The 20,333-nt window shown below is 39.9% G+C and overlaps 2 protein-coding genes across 2 annotated transcripts; one reads left to right on the top strand and one right to left on the bottom strand.

The window, feature by feature from the left end:
- Positions 1–163: 163 nt before the first annotated feature.
- LOC132995486 (MBT domain-containing protein 1-like) lies at positions 164–15,928 on the top strand. The gene is made up of 18 exons (XM_061065482.1): positions 164–305; positions 1,878–2,127; positions 3,550–3,683; positions 3,784–3,895; positions 4,000–4,079; positions 4,367–4,484; positions 4,652–4,786; positions 5,276–5,364; positions 5,488–5,586; positions 5,668–5,803; positions 6,425–6,480; positions 6,643–6,747; positions 6,879–7,026; positions 7,177–7,259; positions 7,841–8,078; positions 8,169–8,240; positions 8,365–8,553; positions 9,228–15,928. Exons 1-18 carry the CDS (start codon positions 285–287, stop codon positions 9,335–9,337), a joined length of 2,175 nt encoding a protein of 724 aa, XP_060921465.1. The 5' UTR covers positions 164–284; the 3' UTR covers positions 9,338–15,928.
- Positions 15,685–19,999, bottom strand: LOC132995487 (nucleoside diphosphate kinase B-like). The gene is made up of 5 exons (XM_061065483.1): positions 19,872–19,999; positions 18,035–18,167; positions 16,982–17,083; positions 16,262–16,374; positions 15,685–15,969 (listed from the first exon to the last, which is right to left on the bottom strand). Exons 2-5 carry the CDS (start codon positions 18,149–18,151, stop codon positions 15,852–15,854), a joined length of 450 nt encoding a protein of 149 aa, XP_060921466.1. The 5' UTR covers positions 18,152–18,167; positions 19,872–19,999; the 3' UTR covers positions 15,685–15,851.
- Between the last annotated feature and the right edge of the window lie 334 nt (positions 20,000–20,333).

Genomic DNA, 20,333 nt, shown 5'->3' with positions numbered 1-20,333 from the left:
ACAATAAATCTAATGTAATGTTAGTATATGATTTATATTTTTGTGTTCAGGTAAAACTGATATTCATATTCTGTCCAGCAGAGGTCACTAGCAGGAAAGCCCACCTTATCTGAACTCCACACACGAAGCAGAGGCGACAGCCAATCAGAGACCAGCAGCCGCGGTCCCTGCGCCTGCGCACTCGAAAGGGGATATTTTTGTAGATATGTCTGGCTCTGGCTTTTAATGGTTATATTTAAGTGTTTTCGTGTTTGAGTGAGTGTGACCCTCCGCGGCCCAGCCTTATGGAGAACCCGAGAGACCTGGTAAGTTCTTAGGCTTGTGTCTCTCCGACTGGAAACCCCCCCTCTTTGTTATGGTTGTGATAGCGGTGTTCAAGGCTGAGAAGTCAAGTCAAAAACTCCTTTAAAAAACGCAGTATTTTACAGTTCCCCAGGTCTCTAATATGAATATATACCACATGGACTTATAATTATACAATTTAATGTAGGAGCTCTATACACTCTTTCATTCGTCATATATATTCTGCGCTAAGTATGTATTATTTTTTGTCAAAACATAGCCTTTTATAATTGTATTGTCTGTTATTCACCTGCCAAACCTGCATTGAAATGTCATGCAATATTAGATTTATCTCGTGCAAAAAAAAAGGCACCTTGATTACTGATCAGCAATTTATTTCGAGTAAACTAGGCTTAAGTATCTGTTGTTCGGCATAGGTGTCCTTTACCAATTTCCTATTTTTTAAGGTGAATTTCCTTTTTATTATCGCATTGCTATTTTCCCGCTTCGTCCACTTCACTATGAAGGTGAATCAATTAGAAAACAAGCGATTTCATTTGCAATCTGCGTCGTACGTGCATTTTATAGACGCCGATCGTAAGGGTTTAACCCGGGTTTAAACCAGCCCTGGGTAATTAAAAGTGACACCCATCTTTGGTGTCATTAATAAAAGAAATGTCAAAAATGACATAATTGTGGAGGTCGTTTGGTTTCTTATCCAGTCAAGTGCTCTCGCTTTGCCACAGCCGCCAGATCTGGCTCTTTGTTTGTCACACACACACACACACACACACACACACACACACACACACACACACACACACACACACACACACACACACACACACACACACACACACACACACACACACACCGCACTGCAGTGGTGCAGGAGGTCACAGCTGCAAACTCACTCACAGTGGAAACCTCTGGATGCAACAGATGTGTGTGTGAAGGTGTAATTCAGGGGTGGGCAACTGGCGGTCCTGGGCCCACATGTGGCCCCCATCAACCCTCAACGGTGGCCCTCGGGTCAATTTTTACATATCAATTAATTGGAAACATGACAAAATCTGCCATGAAATCATGAAAACTTGAAATATGTCCACAATAATATTTGATCACTGGTATATGTTGAGTTAAATTTGAGACATAATTGACTGTAATCATTTTTGTATCCTACAATTTGGCCACCTGGCAGTGAGAATTAAACAAATGTGGCCCCTCGCTGTGACCTAAGTTGCCCATCCCTGGTGTAATTAATCACAAGTATTAGCCTTTTACCTATTTTTGATTTTTTTCTTGAACAAGGGATTTATAATATAATAATTGAAAAGTATAATAATTGATTTGGATTATGTAAATGAAATAAAATAAATAAAAATGACACATGTTCCTGTTAAAGTTTCAGAGTTGCTGTTTTATTTTTCATCTGAAAACCTAATATCTTTTGGTGTTGGGCGCTTGTTTGTTTCCTTTCTTTCTGTGTCTCCTCTCCGACTCTGTCTCTGTCTCCTCTCTGTCCCTGCTTTCAAATGTCTTTGTCTCCTTTCTGTTTGCATCCCCTCTCTATCTGCGTCTCCTCCTGCCTGCAGGTGGAGCGTCCGTCCAGGAAGCGCTGTGACTCCTTCGGACTGCTGGACGGTCTGGAGGAGGACCGCAGCAGCTGCAGCTCCGAGTCCAGCGGGGGCAGCGGAGGCTCCAGCCCCGAGGACAGCGAGGATGAAGATTACGGAATAGGGGGAGGAGGGGGGACTCACCTCACCTCCTCCTCCAACTCCTCCCTGACCCTCATTAAGACAAACGGACAGGTGTACACATACCCTGACGGAAAGGCTGGCATGGGTCAGTCTTAGCCTGATGAAATGTTTTCTTTCTTTTCTTTTTATACTCCTCAATGAGCCTCACAGCCGTTCCTTAATCATTATCATCACACATGCTGAAGTTTGTTTTCCATCAGTCTCACACAAACCGTCCTGCTGCCACAAATGCTTCCTAAATTCATCCTCTACTGAAAATAGTCCCCCACAAAAGCACTATCATCTCTACTGTGATTATATATACATTTGATATGACAGCTGACATATTTAGTAGCTTAGAACAACATAAATAAAAAATAATTAAAGCATAAGGAGTAAGGAAAAAGGTAGTAAAGGTACTTCATACCACTCTACTTTTACTGTACTATACAACAGAGGAAATATTTACATTTTTTATTACACTGCATGTATTTTTATTAATCATTGTTTTACAAATTATCATTTAAAGGTCACATATTATCTTCCTTTTAAGCAACTTTAAAGAAGTCTCAGAGCTCCCTTAAAACATGTGTGTGAAGTTTCTTGTTCTAAATCCACTCTGATCCTGTATTTGATCATGCCTATAAACCCCTCTATTTCAGCCCTGCTCAGAACAGGCTGTTTCTGTGTCTGTACCTTTAAATATGTAAATGAGCTGTGTCTGACCACGCCCCCTCTCTGGAAGGGCTTGGGTGACTCGGGCTTTCTCGCTACATGTCCTGTTGTTTACAGACTCAGACTCAGAGGGCAGAACAAACACCTAGCTGTGGGAGTGTCACCCACCTGGGGGAGGGGCTACTGCCCTTTGTGATGTCACAAAGGGAAATCCTCAAAACAGCCTGTTTGAGCACACATTTTCTGAAAAGTGGAGCAGGTAAAACAGGGAGAGGATGGACTTTTCTCATAATTGGCGGGTTTGTAGACAGACTAGAGACACATGTTATTGATAGAGAAACATGTTTAAGTGTATTTAGAATAATATGTGACATGTAAATATCGGTCATACGTTTGCTTTACTTTGAAAGAAGAAGTACTTTTAATCACCGGTACATTTAATTGATCATACTCTGGTGCTTTTTTTCTTGTCATGAAGCACTTTCTTTCTGCCTAGTATAGCTCTATACTTCAGCAGAAGATCCTAATTCAACTCTAAAATTATCGGCTTTTCTATGTGGATTAATCTGCTGCTGAAAATAGAAAGGATCCTTTAAGAGATTGAACTTTTTTTTGCTGAAGAGGATAATACTTTTTAACAGCTGTTACATAACCCTCCTCAGAACCACCAGACCCCGTTGACAAAAACCCTGATGTTAATTCACAGAGTACTGGAGTTGCTGCTCTACTGCTGCCTCAATCAGTTAGCCTGTTTGTGTTTTAGTTCCCCCCCCCCCCCCCCAAAAAAACCCTCCTATCTCTGTGGGATCCGATTTGATTGATCACGTTTTTCCTGTCTTTCTGCTCTTCTCAGCGACCTGTGAGATGTGTGGCATGGTGGGGGTCAGAGATGCTTTCTACAGTAAAACCAAACGTTTCTGCAGCGTCTCCTGTTCCAGAAGTTTCTCTTCCAACTCCAAGAAGGCCAGCATCCTCGCCCGACTTCAGGTACCCGAACACTTGACTATAAACAAAATGGAACAGGTTTTTTTTTTTTGTCGTCTTAGAAGGGAAGTCTGACTCGTCTTTCTCTCTTTGTGTCTTTAAGGGGAAGCCTCCCACTAAGAAGGCCAAAGTTCTGCAGAAACAGCCTCTGATGAGTAAACTGGCTGCGTACGCTCAGCATCAGACTCACCATCAGGGCGGAGTCAAGAAGAGCGGTGAGCCTGCTTTCTGTGGACACAGGCAGTCCTCTCTGCAGAGTCTGTTAACCCCATTATTAATGTTATAAGTGTGTTTCAGTTCGTTTGTTGTGTGTCTGCAGTCACTCTGGACATGTTCAACTGGGGTCGTTACCTGGGAGACGGAGACGTGATGGGAGCACCAGTTAACTGCTTCAAACATGTGGGTGCATCGCACACATACTGTACACACAATCACACAAACACACTCAAACTCCAGGCTTGTTTAACATTTTTCTTTTTTTACAAGATTACTTTTAACTCACTTAAAAACACAAACTGGTTTTAGTGGAGGAGGAGGAGGGGGGGGGTGTCTTTCTTTGTATTCAGTTTGTTTGGTGGAGGTCTTTGTAAGGACAAAAGTCACCAAATGAAAAGAGCAGAGAGGAAGAAATAAAAAAACTAAACTGTGATTGTCTGTCACTTACTGTCATGCTGGTCTGTGCTCAGGTTCCCATGGGGACGTCGTGGGGCGGCATCAGTGAAGGCGTGCGGATTGAAGTCCCAAACACTGACAGCGGTCTGCCGTTGAAGGTTTACTGGATTGCTGGAATCATCAAACTGGCTGGTACACACACACACACACACACACACACACACACACACACACACACACACACTTTTAGCAAGTTTTGAGGTTTTGTTATCTGTGCTAGCCTTTGGACTTCTTACTGGAGAATTTTAGCAGATAAACCTTCTCCAAAGTGATGACGATGTGGGTGTGTGTATGTGCAGGTTTTAAAGCTTTGCTGCGGTACGAGGGATTCGACAGCGACTCCACCAGAGACTTCTGGTTGAACCTGTGTGTGCCGGACATCCACCCTGTGGGCTGGTGTGCTGCAGGGGGCAAACCTCTGGTCCCCCCCCAGAGTAAGAGACACAAAATAAGCAACATGTAGAGTCACACTAGAGCAGCATCCGGCTGCTAGAATGAAATGAACTCAATATGAAGGTTAAGACTAGTATTTCAAACCTCCTACATATTATGAGGTCTAAATGACTGAAGTATACAAAGTAGTTTTCTTCAGCCTGCAGGAGTGAAACAGGCCGCGATGGCTGCAATGTAATCTTTGATATTTTAACGACAAATAGATTCTCATTGTCTTTAAAGCCAGCAGCTGGGTAGTTTACACAAAGGTCTTCTGGTAAGAACGAGTGTGTGTAGGTCTTTTATCAATGTATACGATTAAAATTGATGTTAATCTTTGACACTTTTTTCCCCCGTGTGGGTCCTTGAGAGGATCAGCTTCTCTTTGAAACAAGTCGAGGGGGCTCTAAGGAAAAGGGTTGAAACAACTGATATTTATGTTGTAATGTGTGCGTGTGTGTGTGTGTGTGTGTGTGTGTGTATGTACACAGCCATTCTGCACAGATTCACAAACTGGAAGACGTTTCTGGTCAAAAGACTGACGGGATCCAAAACGCTGCCGCCAGACTTCGCTTCCAAGGTCAGACACACATTTCTACATTTGTCTACTTGTGAGGTCCCTGAATCATGAAATCCACTCCGTGTTTTAACTCTTAAGTCTGAACCTTCAAACAATGTTCCTCCTCATCCTCATCATCATCAGGTGCAGGAGAGCATGCAGGTCCCCTTTAAGAAGCAGATGAGGGTGGAGGTGGTGGATAAAACTCACCTGTGCAGGACGCGGGTCGCTTTAGTGGAACAGGTGAGACTCGGACAGAGAAGAGTGCAAATGTCTTATGATTTTGTGTTTTTATTGCTTTGTGTGTGTTTGTTTGTGTTGCAGGTGATTGGCGGTCGTCTCCGCCTGGTGTACGAGGAGTGTGAAGACGGGACCGACGACTTCTGGTGCCACATGTACAGTCCTCTGATCCACAACATAGGCTGGTCCCGATCCATCGGACACCGATTCAAGCGGTCCGGTGGGTTCAAGTTTCTGACGTGTAATGAGCTCTAACAGATCACCACTAGATGCAGTGACATGCACACGTTTTTCATTCTGACTGAAGATTCAGATCGGCAGTTTGAAAGGGATTGAAACTTGCACGGTCTGCAGACGAATGAAATCAGAGCAGCCGACATCTCTGTGTTTTGATCAGACCGCTGAAGATAAATATCTCTAATCTTTGTGTGTTTGTGTTGCTCCTAAAAAAAAAAAAAAACAGTTTACGACAATCTACGTTGTACATCTTCACAAACGCATATATCAAGAACGAGCAGCAACTTCCAGAGCTGATAAACGAAGCCAAAGTAAAAGTGCAGAAAAAACTGCAGTTCCTCGAGTGTCCACTTGAGGCTGGCTCCAAAAGTGAGTCAATCGTTAAAGAGCCCCGTGCTAAAATGTCCAAATATACTGCACAAATATACATGTTAGCAGCCAGGTTCAAAATGAATATCGTACAGACCTGTGACATTTGTGCACCAGAAAACCTTTAATTTCGTCGCTTTGGATAAAAGCGTCTGCGAAGTGAATTGTAGAATTGTAAAAAAAACATTGGATAATAAGATGCTCTGTTTTAAGGAAAAGCTTTGTGTATTTCCAGATGTTTCCAAGAAGCTCGGCAGTTTAATGGACGCTCCTGGACAGCTGTTTGCAAAGGTGAGAATGTAAATAAACATGTCCATCAGTCAGTCTGTCTGTTTGTTACCCAGCCAGTACAACGCCTGGCTTTTTATTTCACATCAACTCAAATGTTGACCCTTTTATCTGCCACATTTTGTTTGATTACAAATGAGTCAAGTACTGCATGTACCTGTGCAGGTCAAGGAGGTGGACCAGAGCGGCTCCTGGTTTGAAGACGGGATGAAGTTGGAGGCCATCGACCCTCTCAACCTTTCTGCCATCTGTGTGGCGACAGTGAGGAAGGTAAATAGCGGTGATCCTAACAACTAGTTTCTCTGTTGATTAAACGCACATTTTACTCCAGACTAGTCGAGTAGTGCCGTGAACCAGATCCAAACTCGGTCCATAAACCACCTATACCCTCTCTTCATCAGGTCCTAGCAGACGGATATCTGATGATCGGGATCGATGGCTCCGAGGCAGCTGATGGGTCAGACTGGTTCTGTTATCACTCCACCTCTCCTTCCATCTTCCCCGCTGGCTTCTGTGAGATCAACAACATCGAGCTGACGCCTCCTAGAGGTAAATCTGCATATACACATATTTAGAGAAATTAATGAATGAAGCAAACATGTGCTTACATTATCCTACAGTGATGCATTTTTTTAATAGAAAAACAGCATGTATATATCACTCCTCTTGTTCTTCTTGTCTTGTTTTTGTGTCCGTCAGGTTACAGCACTCTTCCCTTCAGGTGGTTCGAGTATCTGAAGGAGACGAAATCTGTGGCTGCTCCCGTCACCCTCTTCAACAAGGTCAGAGAACAAACGGCAGCTCAACTCAGCTGATGAATCTAAAATAATATCCTCCTCATGACGTCAAACATTTCATTTTGTTACTGTTCCTTTGAGCTGTTTTTATTTAATTTCTGATCCGTTACAAGTTCCTTTTTTTCCACGGTGAAGTGAATGTCGTACTCTTCAGTCCTTACTTTATTTCAAAATAAAAGCAGGGGTGAATTCAAACAGAAAGTACTCTCAATAAAAGTTTAACAATCTATTTATTTTTAAATGCAAAATAATGACAAAATGCGATTAATCGCGATGAAAAAATGTAATCGTCTGACAGCGCTAAATAATTTCATATTGACACTGAAGCTTTTTTCTTATTTTACACATATTTAGAATTCTCACTTTAAACATTTTAAGCAATGTAACATCAGCTTGCTCTGTCTCATAATAAAATACGATGAACCGATCTATCTTCAGGCTTTGTTTGCATTGTAACTGTTTTATACGAATGTTGCATAACTAACCACTGGACATTTTAAATGTACTGTAACATGTTTCCTTCTTCTTCAATATGAATGAACTCTGTTCTGTGTTTCCGTGGTCAGGATGTTCCTAATCACGGTTTCCGTCCTGGGATGAAGCTGGAGGCCGTGGACCTCATGGAGCCCAGGTTGGTCTGCGTTGCCACGGTGACCCGCATCGTACACCGGTTGCTACGGATACACTTCGACGGCTGGGAGGACGAGTACGATCAGTGGGTGGACTGTGAGTCACCTGACCTGTACCCTGTGGGCTGGTGTCAGCTGACCGGGTACCAGCTGCAGCCACCCGCCGTCAACGCAGGTCAGTACTGAACTGAAAATACAATTTAAGATCCTGTCCCGTCAGCTGGTTTGAAGAACGTGTTGACAATAAAAAAAAAATGTGTTTCAGGCTCAAGAGATCTTCAGTCAGCAGCATCCAAACAGAGGAAGAAATCTCAGCAGTACAGAGGACAGAAGAAAAGTATGTCTCGAGAACTCAACAGCATTTAAAGATTTATTTTACAACTGATACTTTTAGGTTCGCAAATCATCACAGATGGTCCTTCAAAAAGTGATTTCCTTCCTGTCTGACTCTGTTTTCTCAGAGAGGAAGTTACCCATAGCTAAGCGACCCGTCAGTCTCTCAGGCGCCGTGGTAACGGGCGTCCCCAGGAGCCTTTCAGGAGACGAGAATGAGACTCCGCCTAATTACCCATCACCCCCAACTCCAGCCTCAGCAGCCCAGCCCCCCTCTGTGGACCCCCAGAGCAGCCCCAACACTGAGGGGGGGCCAGGTACACACACACACACGTACACATCTTACCGTCCCCATGAAACGGAAGAGAGTGGGGAATGACATGCAGCAAAGTTCATGCCGTTCAGCTCGCCTTGAGAGCTTCAGTATCAGTGAACGGGGTGTGCGATATAACCGCTAGACTATCCGGCGCCCCTGGTACAAGTTCCTTATGTTTTAAGTTAAGTGAAATGATTGCGTAATTATACATGTAATCATTTTGCAAACTGTAGTATCAGTAACAAAAATAACATTTCCACATTAATTTGCACTTCGAAATTTAATTTTCAATTGTTTATTTTGTCTTTAATATTTTTTTTTTATTAATTATTACTAAACATCCGATAGAAAAAATTATCTCTTGATAACTGAGAAAAAATGTTAATGCAAAAATGCCACTATGATTTGTTGCATCAAGCCTCTTAAAGGCAAGGTATTGCTAATGATTTTAAAAAAAAATCACTTTTAGACAATTCAATTAGATTTGTAATGGACAAAAGTAAAACTGAAGTACTGATCATAAATACAGATTTGCTGTGTTTGTACTTCACTTACATATTTACACCTTCCCTATATATCTGACAGCTTTTGTTACTTGCAGGTTTACATTCATTATTCAAAGCCTTTAAGTTTAACCCTGCGATGTCCTCCTAAACGTCCTCTTTGTCTCTGCAGGTTCTCAGATTAAAGAGGAGAACGTGGAGGGATCAGAGTTTTCTTCAGAGAGGACTGAAACAGAAACCAACGGATCTTCTGGAGAATTATTTAACAACCAGGACCAGTAGGCCTAATCCATCCCTTTATCTCTCACTCTATCCATCAAAACCCTAAATTTAGCCCTCCTTCAATTCTAAATCCATTTCTTTCTCCTCCTCAGTATTCATCTCTGTGCCCGGTCAGACCAGGAAGTGGAACAGATCCATTTATTCACTCATAAATTAACTCCCATGAAGTTTTGAAAGCTTGATGATGAAGTGAGGGTTGTTTCTAAAATTAAAGAAATCAAGCTTTTAGACTCATTATATCCCAAATGAAAGATTTTATCTGAACTAACCCCTTATGAACAATCATTTAAAGATTTCAGATTTTCAATAAGAAAATAAGTATTACTCCTGTCCTGGATACAGCCCTGAAAAGAGATAGCTGGCTGCGCTAGTCGGGCATGCTAGCCCACCAAGCTAGCTGGTAGCTAACTGTCAGTTAGAAATCTGGTACCTTCTGCTTATTTAGGATTTGACTCCAGACAAATTATATTGAATTATTGAAGATGTTTCTTCATGGGGTACATCCACTGCAACAGAGTTAGGTATTAATAAACTATGTGTAAAAGTCAACCACGGTATACCGCTAGCATGCTACTACCTGCCAGTTAGCATGTGACAAACTAGTCTAGGTTTTTTGACAGTTGTTGAACATTTCCCACCTTATTTGTCTTTATACATCGTTTGCTACTTCCGTTTTAAAAGTCAGCCACAGAAACATATAAAGCTAGCTGCTACTGACCGCCAGTTCTAGCTAGCTAGTTCAGCGGCTAAAACGTCAAAAACCTGATTAACCAAAACAGTTGCATTGAAAGGGCAAAGATTAGAGCTATGTAAAGGAGTCTGACTAAAGCTTAACTAGCTTAATTCTTCTCTGCATGATGTACCTTCACTCAAAATATTATATAACAAACATTATATTTATTTCTTACGACTCAGCTATTTTTAATCTGTTTATTCAGGCCCATATTCTTGCTAAAAAACATGCTAGCACCAGCTTGCCACAATAAGTCAGCTAGCTAGCTAGTATGTACATTAGGCAGCTTTTATTATACATATTTATGCATAAATCTCTGTTATTTAGTATGAACTGAATTATTTTAAGCATAAATGTGGTGTTGGTCTGACCGGGTTTCATTCTTTATTTTTCCAAACTTTCTCTCATATCCTTCCTGGACTTTCCCAAGAATAAAACACCTTTCACACATTTCACTGACATGTTGTAAAAGCTGTAGTGCTACCTGAAGTATCACTAAAATCTCTTCTGATTTAAAAAGGGCAAAAAAAGAAAGAACAGAAAGAGAGAAGAGTTCCACTGAAAAACAAAAATAAGGAGAAAAGAAAACTTTTATATAACGTTTTTTAACATACATTTCTTTGTTGTTTGTATATGTTGATGTTGTGTTCAAGGGTCAGAACTCTTGACGTAATAATAATAATACTGGATGCTGTGTAATGTCATGTTGAGATTAGCAGTGATTTAAAAAAACTTGGGTGTGTTTGTGTGTTTGGCCGTGTGTGTTGACGTTTTGATTCTGAAGAGTTATCAGAATGAAACAAGAAACCAGCCTATAGGAGCCACAGCAGTCAAACTGGTTTAGTTTTTCAAATCCTTAATTGTATTCAGAAGGCCAGTTTCTGCAGATATAAGACCATCTGTCTTCTACAGTAATAATAATAATATACAGTATTGTTCCTTTACTTTCAAATGTCATTTAGTGGAAATGTATAAAACGAGCCAAAAGTGAGTGAGGTTTGGTTGAAGGTGTTTTATCAAAATTCTTATCAACATAAAATACTCTTAAGTGTAAAAAAAACACTTTTTTTTTTCTGAAAATCACCTCACCTCTTAAAGTTAAGAGTAGCTGCAATAAATAAATATCCCAAATATTGCAATAAGAGATTTATCTACTGTGCATCTGATCATAACGTTTAGAGGTTTTAACATTGGTGCCAATTCAGTTGTTGAGTTCCTGAGCAATGTCAAATAATTTGACGCCTTTATACTCTTGATTTTACCACTTAAGACAAAATGTCAAAGTTCTCAAATAAATCTAAGATTCATGTCTTAAAGGTCACATATTATGCAAAATACAGTTTACTATGTTTTTTTTAACACTTAAATGTGTCCTCAGTTTGTCTACAAACCCCCAAATTATGAGAAAAGTCCATCCCCCTCGTCTTTTGCCTGCTCCACTTTTCAGAAAATGTGTGCTCAAACAGGCCGTTTGGAGATTTTCCCTTTGTGACATCACAAAGGGCAGTAACCCCTCCCCCAGGTGGGTGACACTCCCACAGCTAGGTGTTTGTTCTGCCCTCTGAGTCTGCCTTCTCACCATAAATAATAGGACAGGGAGCGAGAAAGCCAGAGCACGCCCAAGCCCTTCCGGAGAGGGGGCGTGGTCAGACACAGCTCATTTACATTTAAAGGTACAGACACAGAAACAGCCTTTTGTGAGCAGGGCTGAAATAGAGGGGTTTATAGACATGATCAAATAAGGATCAGAGTGGATTTAGAACAAGACACTTCACAGACATGTTTTTGGGAGCTCTGAAACTTATTTAAAGTTGTTGAAAATTAGAATAATATGTGACCTTTAACATTAAACTTAAAAGTAGTACAATTTGTTTTAAGTCAGGAATTATGATTACATTTTAATAGTTACTTTAATCTCTGACCAGAGCTAGGAGCTATGTTTTTTTTCTCTTATCAGCTGCTTTAAAAATGCATCCATTGCAGGGTGTTGGTATATAAATAACAAACTTCTGTTGATAAATCACAAATGTGACTTCTTGATACCTCAATAAAAGAGTTTGTTACTTGACGATCTAATGAATCTAACAAAAATATCACAGATTATTTAAAAAAAAAACACTTAAGAGTTTATTGTATTAGAAAAAACTTAAGTAATGAGGATCAAAACATTTTAAAAAAGAGATACAAAAATAACCTTTACAAATGTAATGTATCAATCCACAGATTTATACAGAAACTAAACTAAATATGTGTTTAAAAAATATACCACTACAACAATAGTATCATACATAAAACATTTTAGTTATTCATCACTACATTCACAACAGGAAACAAATCTTTATGACCTTTGTATAGCATCATTTCTTTATGTTAGAGCAGTCTTTACACATGCCAGAACTATATGTTAACGTATGCTATTGACAATACATGTGAAGATGATTATTGTCAGCCTGTTACACTTGGCGGACATATTACAATTCTGCTCTGCGAGTAGGTTCTCCAGAAACTGTTTAGCTAAAAGAAACCAGCGTACGAGCCGGTATGTACTCATGATGGAATGTTTTGTTTCAGTTCGATTTCTTGGCTCCGGCAGACAAATAGTTTTATTACCCATCATGGACTCGATGGACATTAAACATAATTTAAGGGCTCATTGTGGCAAATTCCACTTGAGAGAAGAAATTGTCAGAGCAGCTTAATGATGCTAATGTGTGAAAATTAGGGCTGTCAAACGAGTTCAATTTCTAATTGTAATTAGTCACTGACTTTTTTTGATTGAATGTTTGAAATGTCATTATATTGCATTTCTAATCTGTTTTTTGTTATGCTTTTATTATCCATTTTTGTACTGTCTTAAGCAAAGGGTGCTTTACTTCCTGTTCTTGATTCAAACCTGCTTTTATTTTGAAAGAAACTAAGGAAGTTCCAGTAGATCGTAGGCTATAACATCAACTCAACCACGTAAAAATTAACGGGGAAAGAGAGGCGGAGCTTATGACCTATACTGCAGCCCGTCACACGGGGGGAGCTTTAAATGTTTTGGCTTCTCTTTTGGGGAACTGTCCTGTTGTCCATATTTTTATTCAGTCTTTGGATCCCACAAAATCCAAGCATGTGTTTAAGGCCTTCATAGTATTACACTTTTTTTTAGTTGCATTTCCAACACAAAAAAAGTAATGACAAAAACGCACAACTAAAGTGTTATAGGGCTCAAAGTGTATAACAAAAAGGACTTGTGTGTGTGTGTATGTGTGTGTGTGTGTGTGTTTAAAGTCAAGAGTGTGTGTGCATGCATCAGTCTAAGCAGTTTGCACACTAATCTACTAGCTGTAGTTCTTGTTACACGCACTACTGTACTGTGTGTATGTCGTCTGTCTGTGCTTGTCGTCTTTTTGTACGTGAATGTCTCAAAGTCTTTTTTGTATCATGGTGCTATCTATTCATGAATCACATTTGATACAATTTGATGGGATTATTTTGACAGATTGTTTGTGTCTCTGGTGAAGAAGTTGTATTTTGGACAAAGATTTTTGTTTATGAAAAAAAAATTGTGTTTAAGGTTTAAACCCGCTCAGTTTAAGGAATAGTGAGCGCTGTCATTGGAGTGATTGATTTCAATTCTCCCCTATTCTATGATCCTCTTTGTCAGTTTGTGAAGTTGTATTAGTATGTTAAGCATAGGAACAAGGACTCAGTGGTTTTCATAGGTTTTCTGTTGGGTGTACAGTGACTTACCGATGTGGCAGTATTTTCAAAATACGTTTTTTTTAAGAGTCTGGAGAACGAGACCAGCTGTGGTTGCTTTTCAGTTTTTAAACTTGTAATCTCAAGTTAGCACGGGCCATAACTGAAAACATATGTTCACTATAAGGAGTTTATTAGATATGAAAGTGTACGCATTTGGGAATACCTCGCGATACAATTAAAAATAAATACAAGTAAGGGAAAATTCAAATCGATGAGACAAAAAATATATTAGGACACTCTTTTTCATCAGCAGAGGGCGCTATCGGCTGTTGGCTTCTTTTGTTTGACATCAGTAGCTGAAGAAGAGAGGCGTTTAGACAGGGTGGAAGTAAAGAAGATAGGTAAAGAATACGTATTGTTTCAAAGCGAGGTGTGAGAAGACATTTTTGCATCTCATTCAAGGCTGAATTTAAAGCATCAGTTTTTTTACCTGATTAGCTTGACTATAATTTAGGCTTCATTTGAGTCCTGATTTGATTGATTTGTGCCAAACCAGCATTTTGTCCTCTTAAATTACAAAACGAATTTGAGTCATGATTATCGAGTATTGAGTCTCTCCCGGCTGATTCTTGAACCTGAAGAATTACGAGCAACCATTGCGACTCTCAAGCTCTACGGCTGTTAGACATCGGCAGCACTTTTTTTTTATTTTGTCTTCTTTTGACGCTCTTTTTTTTAAAACAGGCAAATAATCAAGCCTCTGTCTTGTGCTTACTTGTTGTAAATGTAAATGTAGACTTTGCAGTACTTCACATGTAGCCTTCAAATCCTGCAAAACAGAGCCGACGAAAAGAAAACCAGAAAAAAGAACCTTCACTAAGCTAAAGTTTGCAGAGACGGTCAAGTTTGATTGATTTATTCTTTAAATACACGTGGCATTGGATAAACAATTTCGAATTTGAATCTCTCTGTGTCTGTTAATGTCCACTTGGTCCACATGTCCGTGCTGTGAACATGAAGTTTACTGAGCTCTTATTAAAAAAGACAAATGTTTTTTTAAAGTCTATGTATGATACAAAAAAACAATCTATACTGGAAGTGTATGACAAAAGAAATGTAATGTACTTATGTTAACTTTCATGGAACTTTTGTAAAACATTGTGCAATTTTTGGCAGCATGATTGTGAAGAAATTATTACATTTAGATGACTCACTTTACATTTTTATGCAATAAAAAGTTATGAGAAAAAAAAAGCGCTTTCTGTTCTTTCCCTGTAAATGTTCTCCACATTCTTGCCGATTGCAAATATTCTCGATCTTTTTCGTTTTTAGTACAGTTGCCAGCGGTTGTGGTAGATTTTTGCTTTTGGGGGCTAATCTGATCCTCCTGAAATGTGGTCCTTATATAGAAAAGACCTTAAGAGTGAAAAGTTATCTAAAGCATGTGCCAAACTCAAAGGGCGTGGCCAGGGCGGGTCACCGAATTTGATGTCTAACCATGAAACAGGAAGCTGCTGTAACTCAAAGCAAACACAGCTTCATGTATTTTAAGAAAGTTACCCTCTATGCATCTACATGCCAATAGTCTAAAACAAATGACAGTTCACAACCCTCTTGACTGTTCTGTCAGATAAAGACGCTGCGACTGCAGGTACAGGTACTGTATCGAGGGTTGCGCTTTTGGAAGCAATAATCCATGTCTCCAGAGTGAGTATTTGAACGTTTAGGTACAACACTGTACATGGCATCGCATTGGCCTAACTTTTTAGACCCTGTGGTGACACAGAGTCAGGGCAAACTTTACAGCTTCTACATTTCTGCATGTTAGCCTGTAGGTCACATAGCTGCTAGCATTACTGCAAACTACGGGCTGATAACAGAACATATTAAAAACGTTCAAATGAAACGGATACAGAAAGTGTGAAAGTTTTTGTTAACATTTAGACTTTATTGACAAGTGCTACATGTTTGGGATTGATGAATGAAGACCAAGTTAGAGGATCAACTGCGGGGACGACAGGTGGGACGGGGGCGGGGTCAGTGGGGTGGATGAGGTCCAGTTGGGGGTCATTTACTGCTTTTTGGTTGGCAGGTTTACTCGTACAGCCAGGGCTGGGCGCAGGAAGCGTAGGCGACGAACTCCTCTGCCTTGAACCACAGTGCGACCTCCTTCTTGGCATTCTCCAGGGTGTCACTGCCGTGGATGATGTTCCTGAGAAAACAGAGGAAAAAGGTTAGTGAAGGAATGGTTGCATGGATAATCATGCTTAAACATAAACACAATATTTGAAATGTAAATTGACAAATACATTTAAAAGGACCTTTTCATATTTTAACGCAATAATATAACCTTAGATATATACGTTTTTTAGAAAGTTTATTTTGTGAGTTTATTCTGCAAAATGTTAACTTGCAGAAAACTGTAACTTGCTACGGATGATGGAAAGCCATTGCACCATCAGAAACATTTTATATATATAGTATGTTCGTTTATCTCTGCTCACCTGCCGATGTTGATGCACAGGTCACCACGGATGCTACCAGGCTTGGAGTCAGCGGGGTTGGTCTCACCCAGCATCATCCTGGACATCTTCACAATGCTTTCACCCTCCCACACCTGTGGACACATTTAAACACCGGTTACCCGTGTGACCAGGAAGGTGTGATCCTTTCCAGATTGTTTAGCGCAATTACCAACTGTAACATTGATCTTGGTAAAAGTTTCACATAATTAAATCAAGTATGTGAGGTGGCGATGGATATAAACCTAATAGCTGAAGTCCCAAGTAAAGAATAGACTATAGTTTGGTAGGCTTAGCATGAATCAAGCCAGTTTAAAATCATTGACTTCAGAGGACGGATCTGAAAGCCTCTCCAAGATCCATATGCAAAGAAATGATGTGGAACAAAAGGTTAAAAGGAATCTCTAACACGTCCAAGCTGATGTGTCATGTGAGTGTCCTTTTTAGAGGTTAAGACCTTGCAGTCTGAATGTGACAGTGTTCGACTCCATGAATGGAGAGAGACCTTGAACACGACGAGAGTGTGAAGAGAGCACGAGGACAGCTGGGCGAGCGAGCGCGGATAAAAAAAAGGGAAGACGGTGTTGATTAAATGGAAAGAGATAAAAAGAGAAAGATATCTGACAGAGTGCCGGAGGTGTACAGGATGACTGTGTAGTGTGCGTGGGCTTGTGTGTTCATGCTTATTTATGTGTGTGTTACCATGGCCAAGACGGGTCCAGAGGACATGTATTTGCACAGTCCAGCATAGAAAGGCATGTCCTTCAGGTCCAGGTAGTGGTTCTTCATGTGTTCCTCAGAGGCCTTGAAACCAACACAAAATATAAAATATTAATGCAAATACAAAGCTGTGCAAAGTAAGTACGTTCACTGAAGTTTCATTCTTAGGTTCTTATACCTGAGTGAATTAATGAAGCACTGAATACTGGATTAGCTTGACCTCATTCTTTCCCAAATTTTAAACAGCAGTTCAAGAAATCCCTTTCAGTTCATTCTTTCTGAGAGTGAGAAGACTAAACTATATTTAACTTCTATTGTGTTTAATTTCAGCACAGTACAGGGCAGTGCCGGAGCCTAGCTTAACATAAGTTACCATAATTTTTCTCTCCTTACAGGCAGCCGAGAGGTTGTTTCATCCTTAAAAAGAATAATTTACAACCTCTACGCAGATGATACACAACTCTATGTCTCTGTTTTGTGTGACGATGCAAGCACTATTCATTTTTAAGTCCAGTTTTTTTGTTATTTCTAATGAAGGTGAACCTCTGTTTGAGTTAATCCTTTAATGTACATAGTTTATTCATTCACACAGCCAGTGAGGGGATTAACACTGCCAAACACAACAGCTGGGAATAACATCACTGAGTGTTTGATAGTGATACCAGAGTCCTTCAACAACTCAGCAGCTGTCATCTGCTCTCACAAATCTAATACCTACTCAGTGTGCTCCTGTACTTCTATCTTTGTGTGGACTAGTTTACTTGTGCTTTGAAAGCAAACCAGAAAGGGAGGAATGTTTATGAGGCATTTTAAAATGAGTTTAAAATTATCTAAATTTACTGCAAACAAGTAGCTTTATATCTAACATGTTATTACTATACATCTGAACCTTTAAGTCACTTTTTAAATTTTTTTTATGGTTTTTAAAGGAAGAACTTAGCGTGTATGTGAGTAATTAACCCTTCGCTCAGTCCTCTAAGTTCCTAAAACAAAGTCCTGTTTAAATAACTGTTATCTTGCAGTCTTCTTGGTTACCTGGATGAATTTGGCAGCAACCAGTTTGTAGCCTCTGGTCTCGAAACGCTTGATGATCTCACCACACAGTCCTCTCTGGACGCCATCAGGCTTCACAGCAATGAAGGTACGCTCCATTTCGGCTTAGAGAAGGCTACGGACACACAATCGACACAGAAGAGGAAAAAGCACAATTTAACAGTAAAATCTGAAGATGAATGATGTCAGGACTTAAGAATGCGTTTGTATTACAGTTAGGGTTTAAAATTGACACAAATCTTCTGCACTGATGATGTACATTTTTTTAAGTAGAACAATCTCCAGGGCTCCATTTAGTACCTTTTTTTTAACCTACTGGTTTCCTTATGAAATCCACATACAGATCTAAAAAACATTATTAAATATCAGAATTTTTCCGTGATGGTTTGGTCAAAGACTATATATGCCAAAATACCTAACAACTGCATTCTTTTTGATGTCCAGCAAGGGGTGCAACTACTATTACTGGGTGCAAATAAGAGTCTGATAGGATAGAAGTCAATGAGGAAATGAGCCTAAAGTCTAAGAACTTATTTAAGTCGCAAAGGGCTCTCTGTGCTTATTCTCTGAAGTTCCCCTTAATTTATGCCACATGTGTCCATCATTTGGCTTTATAATTGTAGATGACAGCAGCTCAGTATCGCCCTGAGATCATATGTTTTTTATTTAAGCTACTCCTCATCAGAGAAACTTCAAATTTGCCGAATGTGAAATCAAAACTGCCTTCTGAGTTTTTTTCTGGCAGTGTTTTCTTCTCTCTCAGCACAGAGAAACCATTCACTGAAAGACGACACCGGCTCAGACAAAGCATTGGCTGCGAGGCTTTCTAATTATACTGCCTGTTGGTATCTGTTCATGTGAAGCCGATATGAGCTGAAGGCAGGTGGCTCTGGCAGGACTTCAGGCTGAGAGAGCGGAAAAATGCCTGTCAGCTTTGGGGGGTGAGGTTTCTGCAGTCTAATTAGGGTTCAGGGTCACATATAACATCAAACATCAAACATAACATTTTACGACTCCTTTTCTGTCCTATGAGCCGCATGATGATGGAAGATAATTGAAGGCTGGACAGTTTAACAAGCCCTTATTCTGCACAAAATAGACTAGACAGCGCTGCAGGTCTCTGGGCAACCCTGAAAAGACTTCAATCAAATTCATCGTTTTTTGTCCTGAAAGGATAAACCCTTAAAGGTTAAGAGAATCTCCAGTATAGCTATCAGGCCATTGACAAACTACTACTACAATTTATTACATAATATTCTATGAGCGTTATTACACCTTTTAACTGAACATATCCCGAGCTGTTTATGAAGTTATTTAGGTAAAGTAAGTTTGAGTATAGAGGCTAGTGAGGCTAATGCTAGCAAAATGCTGTTGCTGCTGGCACATCTTTCTCAGATGCCAACTGTTTTCATCCTACTATGCTTTATATGCTACTTTATACAAAGTAAATATTACATGAGAAAAATGTTTTGCAAATATTCTTGCAAAGGCAACACGTGTGCATAACACGAAGCAGCGGAAAAAACTATCAACACTAACTGACTTAAAATATTTTTTTGCAGCTGAGATAGAAGACACAGAAGTGTGGGATACTAGATCTGACTAAACCATTTTCAAGAGAGAATCTTGAGAACTTTGTCTCATCACATGCTGTCACTGAAGTAACTGAACATGTGCAGCATGCAGACATGAATAAGTTTACTTTGGGGTTAAAATTATAGTCAAGTCGTTTTTTTTTGGTCTGTCGTGTACATCTCAATGAAATAAAACCTTAAAGAAAAATAACAGAAACTAACTTTGATGTGTGTGTGATATCTACCTTGGCTTGGGGTTGAGGAGAACTTGTGAAGACGAGCAGCGGGGAAGTGATCACCGAGGCCTAACACCCAGAGACGAGCTCTATTTAAAGGCCTTACTGGCGGGGGAGGGGTAGGAGGGGTCCACATTTTTTTTTACGTGTGTATGTGTTTGTGTGTATGTGTTTGTGTGTATGTGTTTGTGTGTCAAGTCGGGGGGTGTACAGCATAGGTGGCTTCAGTGTGTGTCTGTGTGTCTGTCAATCTATCTTTGTGGGGACAGATGTTTTAAGATTTCCTTAGATACGGGGTCATTTGTGCAAAGTGATGACATTTTGATTGGAAAAACATTGTGATAACCACTGTACCACCATGCAGCCCAAATGTAGATACTTTCACATGTGTATCAGTTAGTTTGTGGAACCACCTGAAAGCAACATTTGCAACTTTTACTGTCAAATCCTTTACTGCTGCAGTTTTCTGAA

Source organism: Labrus mixtus, chromosome 20 (genome assembly GCF_963584025.1).
Source record: "Labrus mixtus chromosome 20, fLabMix1.1, whole genome shotgun sequence".
NCBI classification, from domain to species: domain Eukaryota; kingdom Metazoa; phylum Chordata; class Actinopteri; order Labriformes; family Labridae; genus Labrus; species Labrus mixtus.
This window is presented reverse-complemented; position numbering and strand designations above follow the sequence as displayed.